The sequence below is a fragment of the Triturus cristatus genome, chromosome 3_2 (genome assembly GCF_964204655.1).
Source record: "Triturus cristatus chromosome 3_2, aTriCri1.1, whole genome shotgun sequence".
Taxonomy (NCBI): domain Eukaryota; kingdom Metazoa; phylum Chordata; class Amphibia; order Caudata; family Salamandridae; genus Triturus; species Triturus cristatus.
The window spans coordinates 603,304,152-603,324,228 of NC_140584.1; the positions used below are offsets into that span (position 1 = coordinate 603,304,152).

The following is a 20,077-nucleotide window of genomic DNA, read 5'->3' on the forward strand; positions in this document are numbered from 1 at the left end:
TCTATTCAAAAGGTAATGAATCTGTGACTTAAAGCCTCTATCAGATGAACATGTTACTTACCTTCTGTAATGCCTTATCTGGTAGAGACTCTATCTAGCCTCAGATTCCTTACCGACCCACCGATCCTCCCTGCTCTGCGAACGGATTTCTAAGGACAGGATTTTTCCCCTTTCAGGGCCCTAGTTTTTCCACGCCAGTGGTCAGTGTTCTCCGTGGCTCCACACTCCTGGCGTGAAAAGTTGTGAAAAGAAACTGACATCAGCACGCTGGGGTAGTCCCCATAGAGTCACCGTGGACGAGGCCATGCGGAGCCGAACAATGCCAGCTACTGGCACACAGTAATACTGATCGAGAAAAATTTGATACCTAGAGATAATTCTAAAAGGTAAGGAATCTACTGTTAGATAGTCTCTACCAGATAAGACATTAAAGAAGGTAAGTAACTTGTTCTTTACTCCTACTGTGCCTCTTCATATGACAAAGCTGCAACCAAAGAATCAAAATTTACTCTTGCTTGTCATGGGAATGTGGATCTGCACCCCACGTTGGCAGAAATACTGTTGGGGTTTTGGGGCTGTAGGATAGGGCCAACACTAGGGTGATCCACCCACACACAATATTAAATTTGTGCAACAATACTACTTCCCACAAAATAAATTATGAAAAGTCATCCCTGGGGTCTAGCGGGCTTTCTGCCCCCCATCCAATCCTCAGGGGTGGGGGTAGAAAGACTTGTGGGGCCAGAGGGGCACAGCCTCATGCCCAGAGGGGCCGCTCCCCTCCCCCTCACAATCATTATCCCTGGTGTTTAGTAAGTAGATCCCTGGTTGGGGGTCATCCTCCTGTAGGAGCCCCAAAGCAGGGATCCACTTGGGAGGGACATCACTGGAAAGGAGATATTCTTCTCTTTCCATTGAAACCGCCCCCATACAAATAGGTGTCCAGGAGGCTCAGATATGTGCCCGAGCATCAATTTAGTGCAAGTGAAATTAGCCAATTGGCTCGTTTTGCTTTCACGGAAATGACGTCAGCGTACCATGCGCACTGATCGACATTTCACACACAAAAAAAAGTCTCGGGCTGCTGGGGTAGCTCTACCCTAGCAGGCTGATCTCTAAAATGTATAAAGGACCCCAGAGGGTCCTTTAAAGCTGACATATACTAAAGATGCTAATGGGCGACAGATACAGTAGGGAGGAAGTGTGGGGTCAGCCACATTTAAAAGGTAAGGCTGAAAACTTTCATGAGATTTCAAAGACACTTGTTGAAAGAGTAATATGGTTTTCCAAGGAAAGTTTTCTTTTCTTAAACGAACTTTCCCTCCCTCTGTATTTTGTGTTTCTCATCGGAAATTCCCTTAACAATCATTGCTTAATTTGAGCTGGTGGTTTCCGGTGCTTCGCACCGGAACTTAATCATCAACATTGTGCTTTTCATGAACACCAGTTAAAGACACATTTATTTACAGGGAGATTAAGTGATTTGCCCAGAATCACAGGATGTTGAGGTAATGCTGAAACTCGAACTTGGTTCCCCTGCTCCGAAGTCGGAATCTCTGGCCATTATGCTACATCCTCCCCCTACTCTCATGGTTAGTAGTTGGTTCTGTTTTTGGCAGCACTAACAGGAGAAATAGGCTGGTGCAAGCTGCCTCCTGACGAGGGCCCCGGCTCTTATTCTTTTATAAATTAACCACTGCTAGCAATCCACTAACTGAAGTCACTTAGATAAATAAGGTATGGGTTGCAATTACCAAAATTATAAAAGAGGAAAGAAGCCATAACTATTTACTTCAATAATAAATAAATAAGGGGCATATTAACAAGGAACAGGGAAAATTAACGCTAAGGGTGCTTAGCGTTAATTTCTTTAACGCCCGTTATCGCTGGATAATATCGCCTGGTTATCGCGTTATTAACAACGTAACCGCCTAGGTGATAAAAAATATCCAGCGATAGCAGCATTTTGGTATGTTATCGCTGGTAATGCAGCGATAAAACTACAAGGATAGGGATATCCTTGTTGATAGCCCATGGTGGATTTAGCCATGTAATCCACCACCCATTGGATTACATGGCTAAGTCTGAAAATTGCAAAAACCAAAGGAAATGATGGACGGAGTGTTGAACATTGCAAGCACTCACCCCCAGTCAACTGATCTGGGTTTAATCCATCACCGTTCTTTAGCCCACTCTGCCACCCCAGTTCAGACATGGCCATATGCAAATCAGTCTGACCCTGTGCCTCATGGGAACAGTCCAGCCCGAACTGCCAAGCCATGTCTTCCCTGGACCGGAAACAAGCTTCCTAGGACCAGTTTCTGGCATTACAGCCGTCTTCAGCCAGGCTTGCTTGAATCCAGTGGCAAAATGAGCAAGGGACTCACGTCTGAGCATACCCTGCCAACTTATGGCGAACAAAGCAAAAACCAAAGGAAATGATGGACGGAGTGTTGAATATTAGCAGACGTAAAAAAGCAGCATTAACCGTGGTTAGCGCTGCTTTTTTTGTCTCTAACAGGGTTAGCATGAAGCTTGATAATAGGAGAAATGTCGCTTAGTGACATTTCTCCTATTATTTTGCTCTGGAACGCCCACTTTGCATCTCATTAGAGATGCAAAGGGAAGCGTAGTGAAAAGGGGTGCTAACATGCGATTTTGCATGTTAGCACCCTGCTGTTGATAGGGGGATATTTTTATCTCCGCTTCTTTGGCTTTTAAAGCCAAAAAAGCGGAGATAAAGCCCTTGTTAATATGCCCCTGGGTAACTAAACAACTATTCTTGGTGTACTAAAGAGGAATGGAGCATTTCAAAGTGACTATCATATTTCTGATGGCCATTGTTACTCTTTAGATAACTAACTTTTTTTCTGGCAGGAGTTTCTCTGTCCTATTTAAAAGAGGATTAGGAAACTTGAAAGGAGTCCAAGAACCTCTAATTTATTCTGTTGGTTTTTTTTTCATTGCAATTGCAGATTTATCAAATCCGAAAGATCCATCCTACTTCTCAACTTCTGCATGTCCATTTTGGCATCTAATGTCCTGATTCTAGTGGGCCAGTCCCAAGCGCTTAGTAAGGTAAGAATCAGAGTGCCTAACTTCCATCATTTTTATATTTCCCGGTGACCTGCAGATGGTTATTTATTTAATAAAGCACACTGTTTCCAATAAATGCTTCCTGGCACTGGCTGAAAGGAGAAAATACACTTTCCGCAATAGGCCCCGCGTAATATGCAAAACACATAATTGCATGAACAGCCACGTTTTTAGTAGCCTGAAAAAGAAGAAGTGGTTGACTTGTTTCTGCAAGGAGAAAGAGATTGCATTACACAGATAGATAGCAATGCAATGACTGTTTAATTCATAACATCTCTTAAGTATGTTCTCTGCTCCTTGTTCAGTGACCTTTGCAGCAGCAAACTATTACCCTTATCATCCATACTGCCATTCTTATGAATATAGCATGTTTCTATGCATGCTATTACATCGCGTTCTATTACAACACGGTTGTTACAACGACCGCGTTGCTAGAGCATGATACCTTTACGTCACAAGTCTTTAGATCGACTTGCTGTAGGGGTGCGCTGAACTTAGGAATAGTATAATTTACTATTCCAACTCCAGCATGCGCAACAGTAGGGAAGGGGTTGGAATAGTAAATTATACTATTCCTTGGGTTAGAATGCCCCCTACAGCAAGTCGATCTAATGACTTGCGATGTAAAGGTATCGCATTTTAACAACGTGGTCGTTGTATCGACCGCATTGTAAAAGGAACGCAATGTAATGGCAGTGTTGTTAACTCTGTTTCCCTATTATTGTCATCCTTTAAACATTGCTGGAACATGCTCGGACTGCACGTTGTCTAAACAATGCTGTTGCTTAAAAAAAGTATTTAGGCATGTCACTTTTTAGCATCCAACAATGTGTCAGGCTCCTCCTCCCCTAAATTTGCATCACACCACTAACTGTGCTTCAGTACCTGCTTTTCCGTGTTTTTGTCAACTAAGGAACTTCTCCATCGCATATCCCTCTTTTAATTAAAGATGTTTCACATTTGCTTTGATCTGTTCCTGTTCTCTCTTTTGCATTAGTGGTAGGTTTCCCCTTACATTTGTTTTTTGGCCACTCCATCATGCCCGCATCTCCACCCACCTATGTCATATATCAAGGGATTCAAGGACTTTATTAGGTCACAACACCAATATTCAGTGCTTGGACATTTCAGGCCATGCTACTTGCTTTATGAACCTCCATCCGATGAGTTCTTGTCAATTTTTTGTGAGTATCCACATAAGGTCTGTATGGCCTTGCCCACATGTTGCGTAAGTAATGAGGTCTAACACGTTAAAACGTGTCAACTTTTTCATGAAAAGAATGCAGATGCATATTCAAAAATCACATTCAACTGGAAGAGCGATCCTCTTTTGGTATTGGCTTTGGCAAATTTTCCCCTCCCCAAAATTGTAAGTTTCTGCTCTAGTCAAATCCACTATAAAAGTAGAGTGTTCTAAGGTTATATATACACTTATATGCTTGTTGCTCCTGTGGTATCTTGTAATAAATAAAAACACTAGTTCGCCTTCAAACAATCTTAGTTGATAATCATAAGAACTGAATAGTCTTGCACATGTGCAGGATCTCAATCATTTTTTTTAAAGGTGTATATTTCGCTAGCATTGGATCTTTCACAGAGTTGCATGCATGACTATGACCTATGATCAAACGAGAAGTTCATCATTAACCTACAAACAGAAGTGTCCCTTGACCAGGGCTGAGATGCTCTCAATTTAGAAACCCATGTTCTTTAATTGAACCTGTGCAATCTACATGTTCATGTGTGGAAATTAGATGGCTGCAGTTGACTGCATTTGATATGACGCATTAAAGATGTGATTGTCTTCCACACTGCTCGATGCCCTTCCACAAAGTCCATTTATCTAAAGCGCTGGGGCAGATTTGTGGTTTGGTGTGGTATCTGCTATATTTGACCCTTTCCAAGCCAATTTGCCAGATGTTTGTTTGTTTTGTCTTTGGCTCATCAAAGCCTTGCAGTGGGTGCTGTAAAAGGTTATCTGTAGACCCTTCCAGCCTTTTAACATTTGCCAGACCAAATATCCTTGTTTAAATCACTTGTTCTGATAAGGTTTAAAAAGTGTTGACACTAGTTTCCTCCTAAACCATTTGTGATGCCACAGTGGGACCTGGCCTTAATTTGGTATTAACGTTTCCAATGATCACGCCATTCGAGCTGATGCTTAGGTGCTTGCTGTGTTTCTTTACTTTGCAGACTATCTTCCTCATTTCGATTACTTCAGCTGGTCACATGATTGAGCTTCAGGCACTGTCAGTGCATCCTCCCTACACCACATTGTTGCAGATAAATTGGTATTGAGAACTCTTGCTGCCTGCTTGCCTAAAGTTGTGACTCATTTCTAGTTTGGAAAATCAGTCACCCAGCCTGCATTCTTATCACCCCACACTAATTAATAGAGGAAGAGAGGCTCCATTGGTTGGGTCCCAAAAGGGCTTTAAGCTTGTACATTGATCGTGCCAAGGACTATATTGTAGAAAATCAGCTTTTAATGGGGTTCTCTAGAGCAAAGAAAGAGGAGACTGACCAAAACTGGACACCATTGAGGTGGAGTATCCTCTGTATCAAGATTTGCTACACACTTGACAAGAAGCAGCCTCCAGAACGACTAATAGTCAATTCCACCAGGGATAAGGCTACCACCATTGCATCCCGCATGTGGAATGACTATTCTTTAAGATCTACCAGACTGGGACCTGTTTGTTTGTGCACATGGTTTGGGAGCACTACTGCCTTGACAGCCAGGTCTGGTGAGAAGGGAGTTTCATCCATTCAGTCCTGCAAGACATTTTGGTCTTCACAGACCCTTCACCTTAGAGAGGTACTGCTTTGGTATCTATTCTAAGATGACAAATCTGGAAATTTCCAGCAAAGTCTTTGTATGACAGAGGTATGGCTCCTCAAATGGCTTCTGAAGACGTCTTTTCTTACTTCCATCTTCAGAAGATTGTTTTTCTCAGCCTGTAACTTGCCAGAAGGAGGCAAAGCAATGTTGGGAAGAAGGTTAGACTCGTAAGGAGGCGGCTTCACCTGAGTTGCTGCCATCTACCTCAATGGAACCTCTGAGCAAAGCCTCAAAAAATCCTACTGAAAGTTGGACAACCATTCCAAGACTTAGACTGGGAAGTCCTTAGATTTGCTGTTCTCTGCTTTTCCAGCATTGATGACTGCAACTATCTTTGTGCCTGATTCCTTTTCTCCACCACCTTCTCCTGGTCGTTGACCATTGAAAACACCACTGACAGAGATTACATCTGATAAGGGACCATCTTGAAAGACACTTTTGACAAATTCACTGAAAAACAAACCAACCACAGCAGGACCATCTTTAACACCACCATCTATGACAGCACCTGACAAAACAACCCCTTTCAAAGTGAAAAAAGTGGATCCTTCTTCTGAGTTTACCAGCAAATACCTCACCCATCAAGGTAATATTGGTTTCACTGCCTAAAGTATTGGAGAGAGGGGAAGAATCTCAAGGTGAAGAATTTTGGCCCGCTACTTGCCCGAAGCAGCTCCAGGTGAAGTGCCGATACACAGATGAAGTTGAACAAATGGAAGCTCAAGGTCAAGGCCAGGATGTACCAAAGAATCAAGTGGCTGATGATTTTTGTCACCTATGCTAAGAAAATGAGGAGGTAGAGGGATGTTGTGACCACACACACCATGACTATCTCTACAATAAATATTATCAAGATCCATACTATCATGGTTACACAATGCTTTTGGTCCCAGCAGGTCTTATTTATGATGTCCACCATATAATGGCAGGCTGTTAACATTGCTCTTGTAGCCATCATAGTCATTGCTGAATTATACACACACTGCTGAAACCTAATTGCCCCAGCAGCCTGTACCCCAACCACAATTGCCACAGCAGCTTGTACCATAGCAGGTGAGTGACGAGGTCATGAGGGTCAGTATAGGTTTTGTTAGAAGTGAGAGTGGCATGGTATCTTCTTGCACACCATTAAAGCCATGTTACCACCTGCTTCTGTCCCCATTTAGGTGGAAGTGAACACTTAAGTGTTTGCAGTTCTCAGGATCTTTTGACAAACTGGTCTCATTAACAGCAGTAATAAAGAATGCCCTCTCCTGGTGGTAGTTGTAGGATTAACGTTCCTTCAGGAACTGGCTCATGTTGCTATGATAGTTGGATTGGGGCACACACATACACGATATGGAAGCGAAGGGACACTGGTCATACCTTGGCAAACAGTTACAGATCAAAATTGTGGAACTCAAGGCAATAAATGTAAAGAATTTCTACATTCATTCTTTCCAAAGCTGCTGAACTCAAAAGGCATTCTAAGAACAGTAACAACAGCCTGCTCTACTTAAGCAGAGAAGGAGGGGCACAAGATCACCTTGCTAAATAATGTTTTGGCGAACTCAGAGTTGTGCAGTGACTACCAACCATGAGTGGGATCTCTGTCCGATTGCCAAAGTCAAGTGCAGGGAGTCATCTGAGCTTGGACCAGTTTGTGACCTAGAAGAAATGCTGGTGCTTCAAAAAAAGATTCTGGAAACTAGGCCTTTTGATGTCATAGTCGAAGACATTTGAATATGATTTTTAAGTGTTTATCTCATCACAGTGGTGGTCAGCAAGCTGAAGAGAAAGCCCTGCATCCTAACCCTGTTAGCCTTAAATTGGCCCCACCAGCACTGTTACATGGGCCTTCTCCAGTTATTCGAAGCCACATGCATGCCACTAGGCGTGCAGCAGCATCTCCTTTTCAGTAGCAAAGGTCAGGTTCTTCACCTTTGATGTGGCACTTCTCAGTTTGATAGCTTGGCTCCGGAACATTTGGTAATTAGTAGCTTTGATATTACCGCCGATAGCCAAACCAATTTTGCTCAAACCAAAGTGATTTGCACTAATATTAATTCCCAAATAAAGTGGAGAAGATTCTGCTTGTGGTGTTATATTAAAGGGCTGCATCCAGTATCTTCAGAACTCCATGAGTAACTCCTGTAGCTGCTGAATCTGGCCTCTGACCCACGCTCTCCTAGGCTCTGTTTGGCAGCTATCCCACAATTCCATAGAATTTGAAATAAGCAGTCTCAGTTCTTGGAATAACATAAAAGAATTGTTAATGGATCTGTTCAAATCCTTTCCTCTAGTTAGCACACCATCACAGAGATGGGAATGATTACCTTCTACTACAAGAAAGTAGTCCTCTCAGTGGTTCAGTGACAGCACATTTTATGAGTGGAACAGCTTCTAAAGCTGTAAAGTATTAAGAGGTGCTATTGGGGGATATTTGCAGAGCAGCAATGCAGATGGGGAGCCAGTGGAGTGTGCGCAGGTGCTGGTATATGTGGCAGTGTCTTGGCAGGTTGAGGACCAGTCTTGCGGCAGTGTTTTGGATGTTCTGTAGGTTGCGGGTGAGTTTTTTGTTTATTCCGGCATAGAGTGCGTTGCCGTAGTCGAGCCTGCTGGTGACCAGGGCGTGAGTGACGGTCTTTCTGTGTTCGTGGGGGATCCATTTGAAGGTCTTACGTAGGAGGTGGAGGGTGTGGAAGCAGGAGGACGAGACAGAGTTGATCTGTCGGTTCGTTTTGAGTTCTGAGTCCAGGATGATGCCCAGGTTGCGTGTGTGGTCCGTGGGGGTGGGTGGGCTTCCGAGGGCGGTGGGCCACCAGGTGTCTTTCCAGGATTCTGGGTTTGGGCCCATGATGAGTACTTCCATTTTGTTGGTGTTTAGTTGTAGGCAGCTGTTTTTTATCCATTTGGCGACGGCTTCCATGCCTTCTCGAAAGTTGTGTCTGGCGGTGTTAGGTTCGTTGGATAGGCTGAGGATGAGTTGGGTGTCGTCTGCGTATGACACAATGTTGAGTCCGTAGGTTCTGACGATGGGGGCGAGCGGAGCCATGTAGACGTTGAAGAGCCTAGGGCTGAGGGAGGACTCCTGGGGGACTCCGCAGGTGGTAGGTGTAGGGTCCGAGAGGAAAGGGGGAGTCTGACCAGCTGCGTTCTGCCGGAGAGGAAGGAGCGGATCCAGTCGAGGGCCTTGTCTTGGATCCCTGCGTCATGGATTCTGCGTATTAGGGTGTGGTGAGAGACTGTGTCGAACGCCGCTGAGAGGTTGAGGAGGATGAGGGCTGCTGTTTCTCCTTTGTCCAGTAAGGTACAGATGTCGTCTGTTGCGACGGGGAGGGCGTTTTCCGTACTGTGGTTTTTTCTGAAACTGGATTGGGAGGAGTCGAGGATGTTGTGCTCTTCAATGAATGTGGCGAGTTGGCTGTTGATGGCTTTCTCGATGACTTTGGCTGGAAATGGGAGTAGGGAGATGGGTCTGTAGATTTTGAGGTCGGTGGGGTCCGCCGAGGGTTTCTTCAGGAGGGGTTGATCTCAGCATGTTTCCAGTCGTCAGGGAACGAGGCGGTTGCCAGGGAGTGGTTGATGGTGTGGCAGAGCATGGGTGCGATGGTGTCGGCGGTTCTGTTGAAAATGTGGTGGGTCAGGGGTCCGTGGGGGCCCCGGAGTGGATTGACTTCATCGTCTTCAGTGTGTCTTCGGTGGTGAGGGCTGTCCAGTTGCCGATCGCTGGCTTCAGGGTGTCGGGGTGGTTGGAGAGGGTTCAGTGTGTTGGTTGTCTTCGTCGAAGTTGTCGTAGATGCTCTTGATTTTGTGGTGGAAAAATGTGCTGAGTTTGTCGCAGAGGTCTTGTGAGGGAGGGATGTCAGTGGACTCGCTGGTGGGTTGGGCAAACTCCTTGATGATGTTGAAGAGTTCTTTGCTCTTGTGTGCATGAGTGGAGATTCTGTCTTCAATCGCTTTTTTCCTCGTTTTTCTGATGAGTTGGTGGCGGCTCTGAAGTTGTTGTGGGCTGCTGTGGACTTGGTGTTCCTCCAGGCCTTTTCGAGGTGACGGCAAGTGTGTCTGGACTCTCGAAGTTCGTGGTGAACCATCTAGCTTTCTTGGCATGGGTGTTGTTTTTCTTTAGGGGGGCTATGATGTTGGTGCTGTCAGAGATCCATCTGTGCTTGGTTCGGGCTGCGGTGTTGGCGTCGTCATTTTCCGCGATGGTTGGGGTGGAGTTGTTGAGTGATGAGATTAGCTGGTCGTCAGTGATTCTGGTCCGGTTTCTTCGTGGGAGCAGGTGCTGGTGTCTCTGGATGGTGGGTGCTCTGAAGGTGAAGTGGACGCATCGATGGCCAGTCCATGGGAGTTCGGTGGTGTGGCTGAAGGTGATGGAGTTTCCTGAGTGCGTGGGTTTGGTCACGATCTGGCGGAGTCCAATGTTGTGGAGGTTGTCCAGGAGGGATGTCGTGCTGAGGTCCAGTTGGTTATTGAGGTGGAATTTGAGGTCTCCCAGTAGGGTGTAGTTGGTGGATGCAATGGCATGCGGGGAGATGATGTCCGTGATGGAGTTGGCGAAAAGTCCACGGGTTCCAGGGGTCGGTAGATGAGGGTTCCTCTCAGGGTGGAGGTAGGGCTGACCAGTATCTTGAAGTGAAGGTGTTCCATCAGGTCTGCGCGCTCGTCGGTGAGTGTGCTCAAGCAGAGGGTGGATTTGTGGACGATGGTGATTCCTCCTCCCGGGCGGGTGGGGCGGTCCTTCCTGGAGATCTTGTATCCTTGGGGAATGGCAATGGTGATGCCTGGTCCCAAGGTGGTGTTGGTCCAGGTTTTAGTAAAGAATGCTACGATCGGGGTAGTGCTGTCGAGGAGGTCCCAGAGGTTCAGTGGCATGTTTGTGGAGGGATCTGACGTTGAGGAGGATGCATTGCAGGGTCTTCGGTTCGGTTGTGTTGTTGCGGGTGGATTGCGCTGGGTCAGTGGTCTTGGCGGTGCTGCAGGTGTGCCGGCAGCGTTGACGGCTGAAGGGTCCGTGGGTGTCAGCTGGTGATGCTAGCTTGCAGTTGTTGGTGCAGCCTGGGTTGAGAGTGTGGAGTGCCACTGGGTCGTAGCGTTGGCGGTGCAGAGATCCAGGGTTCCTGGCGCTGGTTGCAGTCGGGTCGCGGACTGGCTCTGAAGAGCTTGCCTTTGGTTCCCCGGCAGCAGTGGCCGCCATTAAGTAGGTAGGGCTGGACAGCTGGGAGGCGGGAGTGGGGAGGGGAGCTGGATTGGGCCGGTCGCACTGGTCGTGCTGGGGGGGAGGGCCCGCGGGGGCAGCAGCGGCGGGGAAAAATGGGCTAAAAAGGCAAAAGGAAAAAGGCAAAAAGAGAGTGAAAAGTGCAAATAAGACAGAAAAAGTGCAAGAAAGAGTAGAGGAAAGACACAGAGGACACAGGAGAGTGAAAATGGGAGATTGAGATGAGGGTAAAAAACGAGTGAAAAACGGAGGAAAGACACAGAAGGAGAGTGAAGGAGGGAGACAAAAGTGAGGGAAAAACAAGTGAAAAAGGAGAGAAAAAGCAGAGCAAGAGAATAGAGACAGAGGTCCACTGGACCACCAGGGATGAGGCGCAGGTGAAACCTGCAGGTGGAGGAGGGCCTCAAACACCAACACTCGAGAGTGCAGGGGCTTGGGGGAAGGCCTCACTTAATGGTTGAGCTGCGAGGGAGGGAGAGCAATTTCACTGACAATGAGTCAGTGGTCTTGGTCCACTATACAATAACAAACAGCTGATGGTATGCTGAAAAACATTTTGAAAAAAATGCATGATTTATTGGGAGTTTTCTCCCAGTGAATAGGGAACATTTTAAATTTTTTGATGTTTTGAGACTTCCCTGTCTTATGCCGCAATCATGAACATGAAAGATAAGTATCGGAAGGCCTGCTTTGATAGGGAGGGTCTTTTGGTGCATTGTTTCCTGCAGCCATGTGACAGAAGGACAGAAGGACCTCTGGCTAAAGGTTTCTGATAGTGCAGCCGGTTGAGGCTCTGCCGTCTGAAACCTGAGGATGTCCTACCTCTTCCTGAGATGATGTAACTGCTGGCTTGGGCAGAGCAGGACATCTACTAGTTCACAGCAGTGAGTGTTCTCGAACCATACCCTTGATTGGCTGGTTTCTCTTAGGTCATTTGCTTTACCGTAACTTTTTTGTTTTGGTGCTGCAGAGAGTCTTATGTGGCCCAGCTAAGATTGGTTTGTCTGTGAAGAAAGCGTGTTAACTCTTATTACCCAAACTTTCTCTTTGATAGTTGTCTCTGGGGGTCGTGCTGCTGTAAGTAGCTGCCTTTTTCCAGGTACATAGGTTCATAGCTGTCTTTAGACTTTCAGCAGTAGGCTTTCTTTCTGCTTTGCAAATATTTAAATTGCTGGTCTCTGTGTCTCTTGATTAATTGGTGAACTTTGCAATGATTGTTGGGTTTGGTAATTAAAGGTGTAGTAATGGAAAGGCTTCTGGAAGCATCTAAGGCTGCATTTTGACTTCTTGACTTCTAGACAAAGGGGACATAGTACCATTTTCTAGGAATCTTGAGGATGCCTTTACAATTTTTTGAAGGGGTTAGCGTGGGGCATGATTTAAACAATTTATAGTGCAATTGTGCTGCAGTGTATGGTGGTGTTCCAGAATATAATATAAGATGTTCTTAAATGTAAATCTTTGGAATTAGAGAAGGGCACTCTACAACTATTATAAATAGCTTATGTAATCTTGTAACTGTAGTACAAAAAATGCCAGAATGATTAGTTGTCTCGCTATTTACCCATGATCACATAGAGGCTCAAGACAGTTGTTCACAAAGCCCCCAGTATCCTTGCCAAAAAGCAACTTGGTGAATGAAACACAGCTACCCTTCAGCAATAATGTTCTTTCACTCATAATTCCAGCAGGTATGGAGAAACACTGGAATGAAAGACTACCTTTCTGTATGATGGACAAACACTGAAGGCACTCATGGTTCATCAGATTAGCATTTCGGCTATTTTAGAACAGAAAGCGGATCAAAGTACAACCAACTTAAGAATACAAATGCATATATTGGCAAACGATCCGTCCATATACTGGCACAACAGGCAGTGTCGACATGTGATACTTCATATAGCTACAATATGTTAAAAAAATAATTAAAAGAGAAGTCGACGGATGTAACTTTGTGACAGTAGACCAGACCTTTAATTCCATCATTCAGCTCTTTACTTGATGATTTTTGAGTGTTCTATGTGGCTGTTAACAGTATCTGGCCCATGGTGCAGGGATCTCAAGTAAGTAGTGTACTGCATGACTTGATAGAACAGTGACTACTATTCAGAGAGGGTAATTTCAGCATGGATCTGAGAATTTTAAGCCATATGCATAGTCTGCCCATCCAGATGGCAGCCCTCAATAATAACTGCATTGTTATCACATAGAGGCCATTGAAGTGTCCCAGGGAATACCAGTGTATACCTTCGAGTGATTAAAAGATCACCGAAATGTAATTGTGGAGAGATCAGAGGAAGCTGAAGTATTACTGCCCAGGTCTACAAGAACTCTGGATTGTGTGTAGGCCTGGAGAGCTTAGAGTACGCTGGAGTGCTAACGCACAACGCTGCAGAACACTTCTGAGTAAGTACACAGAAGTCACTGCTTTTTAGGTCTCGCCTGACCCAGCGCATGCGCTGGTCTGGCGAGACTTTTTGAGAGGGCTCCAAAAAGTGCCACCAGGCCAGCCTACAGCTACAGTGCATGTGCGCGGGCGCGCGTGCCGCGCTTGACCGCGATTACTTTCACTTTCGCGGCCGCTTTGATGTTTGATCGCGATCACTTTGTCTAGCTAGGCATGCTGAAAACATTACCCACTAGCATTGTGTCTGTTTACAGAAGGCAGGGATGACAAGCTGCCCTTACACTGTTTCTACGTTTTGCTTATATAATATAGGATGGTGCGCGTTCAAGCCAAACCGCAGCTTAGTCAGGGAGCCCCGTAGGTTTCAAAGCACAAAATAATTTTATTTTTCCCCTCTCTCTTATAAAATCCTACTATTCTATGCAGTAAGGAAATACCTTTCCTCTCTATAGTTTTACTTCCCCCTCTTCTATTTTCTCAAATCTCGGCAAGTTGGAAAAAGATCAAACTAACTGATGTCTTACTAGTGTTGTCAGACATTGGTATGATCTGATTAGTGCAGCCAGATACACACGCAGTGTGAGAACTGCGATCCTTGGCCCATATGTGTATTGTAGTTAGGCATAGACAGAAAAGGAAGTGGTTCTCGAGGTACTGCCTGTTAGGTGAAATGTTGCCTTGCATGGTTTCCAGTCACATGACAGCGCACCCTTCCTGTGAGCCCCGCTGTCTGGCTGTTATCCAGCTCGCTAGCCACATACATAAACTGATTATAAGTGATGCGGTCAGTCGTCGCTTTTAACACTTCAGTGTAGCTTTTTGTTGACCTTTCATTTGAAACTCCGCGCCCCTAGCCCTTAAGAAATCTTCCCAGGAGACCAGTTAGAAGTGAATTCTGACGCCACCCCTGGCGCACAGTCTGAGCTTGCTCAGGGGTGTAGCTTCCGTGGGGTGTTTGAAGTGTGACACCCCCTCAAATAAATGCATACTTGGCTTGGTAAATGGGTGTATGGGACCAGGATCGGGCCTCCTGTGTCTTAGTTGGTTTTCCCGCTTGTTTAGTTGGGAAGTGTGATTCACACCCCCTAAATATCGCTGACTAAGCTACGCCATGACCTTGCTTTATGGTAGGCCTGCAGTGAGCCCTTCCATTTCAGAGATCGGAACTTTCACAGATTGAAACTTGCACCCCGACAGCATCAGCTCAGCATGCGAGAAACGATGTAAAATCTAATTTTTCGTCTACTATGTTACATCAAAACACACACTTCTATCTTGTCACTCAAAAAGGGTTTCAACCAGGGCTTTAAGTGGGATGAAAAAACTGGGGGCTCTCTCAAAGGGGCGTGGCCAATGTAATTAAGGGCGTGACTTAAAACATGTAAGCGAAAAATCTGTGCTAAGCATAGTGTGCTGCCTGATTTGTATTTTGCTGCTTCTGTCATTGCATCTATATATAAATAATACAACAAATAGCATTACACCTACAGCAAGCCAAAACTATTGGTTTGTCAATGGTTGTTAGTTGCATAAGCAACAACTATGACTTTGTTGAATATAATATGACAGTCCTTTAGTTCTGAAATGAGACTGTGAAAGAACTTTAACAAGTCGCTTTGAAGTTACCCCAAAAGCAGAGATGAGTGGTCCAGCTGCAGAGTTAAGACTTTTTTCTCACCCGGAGAGTGAGGGCAAAAATGGAGAGCCCGATAGGGACCCGTCTCGGCTCCTGCTTTTTAGGTCTCGTCTACGCAGCGCGCATGCGCTGCATAGGAGGGCCTTCAGCCGTCGTTCTTCACTTTTTCAAGCACTGTACTCGTGCTTGTGGCGGCATCCACCTTGCGGGAGCGTGCAGCGGCGCTCCACAAGCACGAGTGGATGCTTGAAAAAGTGTGCGCGCATGCGCTTGCACGCACCACTCACCGGCTTGATAAGATAAGAGTTTAACGTGTTTTCTCAGGTGTGTTGTAATCCTTACCCGATGTGCTGTCTCTCTAACGTAATTGAATTATTTTAAAATGAAATCGATCAATATAAATTTGCAATGACGAGCACACGCACAAGTGCTTTAAAACAGCTGCTGCTTGTGCTCTTTTGAAAGATGGGAAATTACAGGTTTTCAGAACATGCAGATTCAAGTCTTCACTATAGTTGTTTCTTTTATTTGTTCTGCATGTATTTATTTACATATAATAATATAGTATCCTCAGAGCATTAGGAATAGCCACAAATCGTTAAACTCTGCAAACATGTACCGGTTTTATATTTGAACCATTGTCACAATGAAAGTTGAGCTTCAGAGTACTCACCCTAACTGCAAATGCCTTGCATTAATGGCTGACTTACTCTCACTGACTATCACACTCTCACAGACACTCTCACAGACACTCGACACTCTCATTGACACTCTCACTCTTGCACTGACTCACTCACTCTTGCACTGACTCACTCACTCTCGCACTGACTCACTGACTCTCTCGCACTCTCACTGACTCTCTCTCACACACTCACTGACTAACTGACTCTCTCTCGCACACTCACTGACTGACACTCTCTTGCACACTCACTGACAAACTGACTCTCTCTCGCACACGCACTGACTAACTGACTCTCTCTTACTCTCATTCACTCTCACTGACTCTCTTTCACTCTCACTGACTCACTCTCACTGACTCTCACTCTCACGGACTCACTTTCACTGACTCCCTCTTTCACTCTCACTGAATCACTCACTCACTCTCTTTCACTCTCACTGACTCTCTCTTTCACTCTCACTGACTCTCTCTTTCACTCTCACTGACTGACTCTCACTGACTGACTCTTACTCTCACTGATTGATTCTCTGACTATCTCACTGACTCTCTCTTTCACTCACTGACTAACTGACTCACTCTCTCACTCATTCACTCTCACTGACTGACTCTCACTCTCACTGACTGACTCACTCTCTCACTCCCATTCACTCTCACTGACTCTCTCACTCTCACTGACTGACTGACTCTCTCACTCACTCCCTCACTCTCATTCACTCTCACTGACTGACTCTCACTGACTAACTGACTCTCTAACTCTCACTAATTGACTAACTGACTCTCTCACTCTCACTAATTGACTCACTGACTGACTTTCACCCTCCTGTTATTTATGCCCCCATAACAAAACAAGCATTGGCATAGCCAATAGGTCTCGCCTTTGGGACCTTATAAGTGTTTAGCCATGCAACAGTTGATGCTGTTGTACCAATGATATTCTGCTGCATAACTAAATACTTATAAGGTCCCAAGGGCGAGACCTATTGGCTATGCTAATGCTTGTTTTTTTTACAGTTACTGTGTTTAGTCACATGGATACCGGAATGTAGCGGGTGGTAACGTCACAGGATTCAGATGGTACAAAAGACCAAGCACACCGAGTTCCAAAGACACTGTAGTGTAACTACACAGGATGTAGTGGACTGTGGAATCTAGCTGTACATGAAAAATAGAATTTCACTGGATAAAGTAAAGTAAAGTAAACTGAAGAATCATAGGAGACTGTAAAGTAACTGGGTTTGATTCGTAGGGAACTCGAGTTTAATTGCACATGACACTGGGTTATACTTTAACGAGATTTAGAGGATACCGTGGAGTAAGGGCATGCTATTCAGAAACTCCTCTCAGCATCCTATAACTGAAGTGGTGCAAATTAAATGATGAAAAAGACAAAATCATGCTGTGCCACTATAACAGAGCCACCAAAGCGGCCATCAGAACCATAAAAAGACATTGGGCCAGATGTAGGTAAATCTGAAATACCGATTTGTTAATAGCGAATTTTACAGATTCGCTATTAAGAAATCAGTATTTCCTATGTAGGTAAAGATTCGGTAAAAAATACCGAATCCTTAATATTCCTTATTACCGAATCAGTAATTGAGATTCGGTTATAAGGAATGCCTACCCATTCATTTCTATGGGCTTGGAGGCCCATAGGAATGAATGTGAAGACATTCACTAGTAGCGATTCGGTATTACCGGATCGCTAATAGCGGGAGCACTTTCATGGGTGCCAGGGTGTCAAAAGGACACCCTGTTGCACCCCTGAAATGGGCATGTGTGCACATGTGGCGCACATACATGCCCTAAGGGCATGAATGTGTGCCACATGGCACTTAACAAAAAACAAAAATGTGATTTTTTAAAGGAAATCGGTAATTACCACCAACTTGAAGTTGGTGGTAATTACCGATTTCTTAAGGCTCAAAAGCACTCTTTAATGTGCTTCCTACATTGCATTTAAAGAATCAGTATTACTGATTCCTTAAATGCAAGAGCAATAAGGAATCGGTATTTACCGATTCCTTATTTACCTATACCTTACCTACATTAGGAATGGCTAAATACCGGTCGGTAACGCTGAATTGTACCGAATTTCGGCGTTACTGACCGGTATTTAGCCACCTACATCTGGCCCATTGTTACTACACACGCATTCTTGATGCTGACTGCCCATTCAAAATTTCTACAAGATTGTAGCAGAATTCTGTTATCCGCAGCCCAAAGTGCCAAAAAGCAAGGCTTCTGTGACAAAATCTCAGTGGAACTTATCTAAAAATTTGAAAAGATTGGAAACTACCTTATGGACAAAACCGTTAATGCTTCTCCTGCACATGACAAAAATGGATCTCCGAGAAGGCCTCTGCAAGTCAAGGCTTGATGATTGTTTGTGCGCAAGATGCTTGGATGACCAGCAACCATCTAAAGATCAACACTGCAGAGACAGAGATCGTCACCCGGGATCAGTGGCATAAATACAAGCTTATAACCATATCACCCAAAGGACTAGATGCCCCATAAGCTATAGATGTGAGTATCCCTCATCCTGCATGCCATCAAGGTCAGAAGGATCATCTTCTACACAATAGAAATACTATGATGCTTCTTCCCACACCTTGATATCAGCAACAACAACAAAACTATATTAATACTCATAAACTCCAAGGTTGACTGTGTCAATAGCCTATACATTGGCACCCATGTTTCATCATAATTTAAATAGAATGAATCGAAAATGCTGCAGTAAATCTCCCCTGCTTTCCCTCAAGACAACACAAGGCCACTCCTGCAAGCACTCCATTGGCTATCCGTAGCTAGACAATCAATATTCAAGTCACTTTGCTCTGTCCACAGAGCCTCACAAAAAAAAATAACGCTTCACCTACAAATTAAAATTAAGCAATGAAAACAAAATAGAACACTGCGATCCATGCTAGCACTGTGGATCATCATACCACCTTATAATAAGAATTCAATAGGGGGTTCTACATGTAGTACAAATCTCCAAGCTCTTTAACTCATTGCCAACCAAGATTTGAAGCATTCAATAATATTGAATTCTCCTTGAATGCTCGCATGAGATGTGAAAAAGAGGTAATTTCTAAGATAATTCATCAACAGCTGAGAATGAAGTACAATACAGAATGATAATTCAAACCATCAGTATAGCTACAGTCCAGAACTAACAAACAGTCCCAACCAGCACATAATATCAAGAGGTCTGACAGAGACACACCCTACCCAAACTGGGGACCTCACCCCAACATAGCCTTGCAATAACCTTGAGACACTGAAGTCATCCTAACCATAAGATATGCCACTCAACACCTGAAAACCGTCTTCATGACTAATATAAATATCATAAACGTAGTAAACAATGTCTGCCCTACTGCCTATCTCCAACCACAAGATGGAGGACAATAACGCTAGTCTTTCTGATGGTTCTCACGGTTGCAGGCTGATATCATTTGTATCGCCATATGATGCGATATATGCAAATTCACTACCGGATCCCTCGTCATTAGTGGGAATGGCATATAATGTTAGTGAGGACCTTCAGAATCTTGCTGGCAATTGGAGGGCACATATACTGTCTATTAAAACATTGGAATGTGGAGCACTTCATTGAAGACAATGGAGTGGTTCGTGCTTCTACGGACCGGTCAAGGCCCGCAAAGCAACATTCCAATGTTTTCACAAAGGCCTCTCGGAGCGAGAGGGGATTTAAATCCCCTCGGGCTTCGAGTGGCCTTTGTTTTATTTGTTAGAACATTCTGCCCTCTAGTGACAGAATGCTCTAATAGCCTTATAGCCCTTCGTAGCTGGTCTATACCGGCTATTAAAGTCCCGCTCCCTTGTTAAAGGCCCTCGCCTTCAGCTCAGGCGCTGGAGCGTGCCTTTAATAGCCGGTGTAGCCCGCTTTGGCGGCCTATAAGGCTATATTGTAGCCTGCTTAACTAAGCACATATTATTAAGCTGACAGCCTTGTGAAGACTGGTGAGATCGGACAGACATTGCTGGTCACCAGAGGACTCTAACATAGCCCTCCTTGTAGGTCCCAAATAGTCACATCCTCTGAGCAACACCCTATAATGTGAGTGACAAAAACGATGAGTATAACTGAGTGCATCTTAACAAATCTCATTCTTGACTGCTCATAATGGCAGTCTTATAAAGGCCCATTGTCAACACAGCCTAGCTCGACAGACCTCCAATTG

The 20,077-nt window shown here is 44.8% G+C and overlaps 1 protein-coding gene across 8 annotated transcripts in view; it reads left to right on the top strand.

Moving 5' to 3' along the window:
• ADGRB2 (adhesion G protein-coupled receptor B2) overlaps positions 1-20,077 on the top strand; it is a 1,096,893-nt gene that overhangs the window by 861,199 nt on the left and 215,617 nt on the right. For all 8 annotated transcript variants that reach the window (XM_085648478.1, XM_085648471.1, XM_085648472.1 and 5 more), the window contains one exon: positions 2,976-3,078. In XM_085648478.1, coding sequence (XP_085504604.1) covers positions 2,976-3,078 — 103 coding nt within the window. The remainder of the gene's footprint in view (positions 1-2,975; positions 3,079-20,077) is intronic.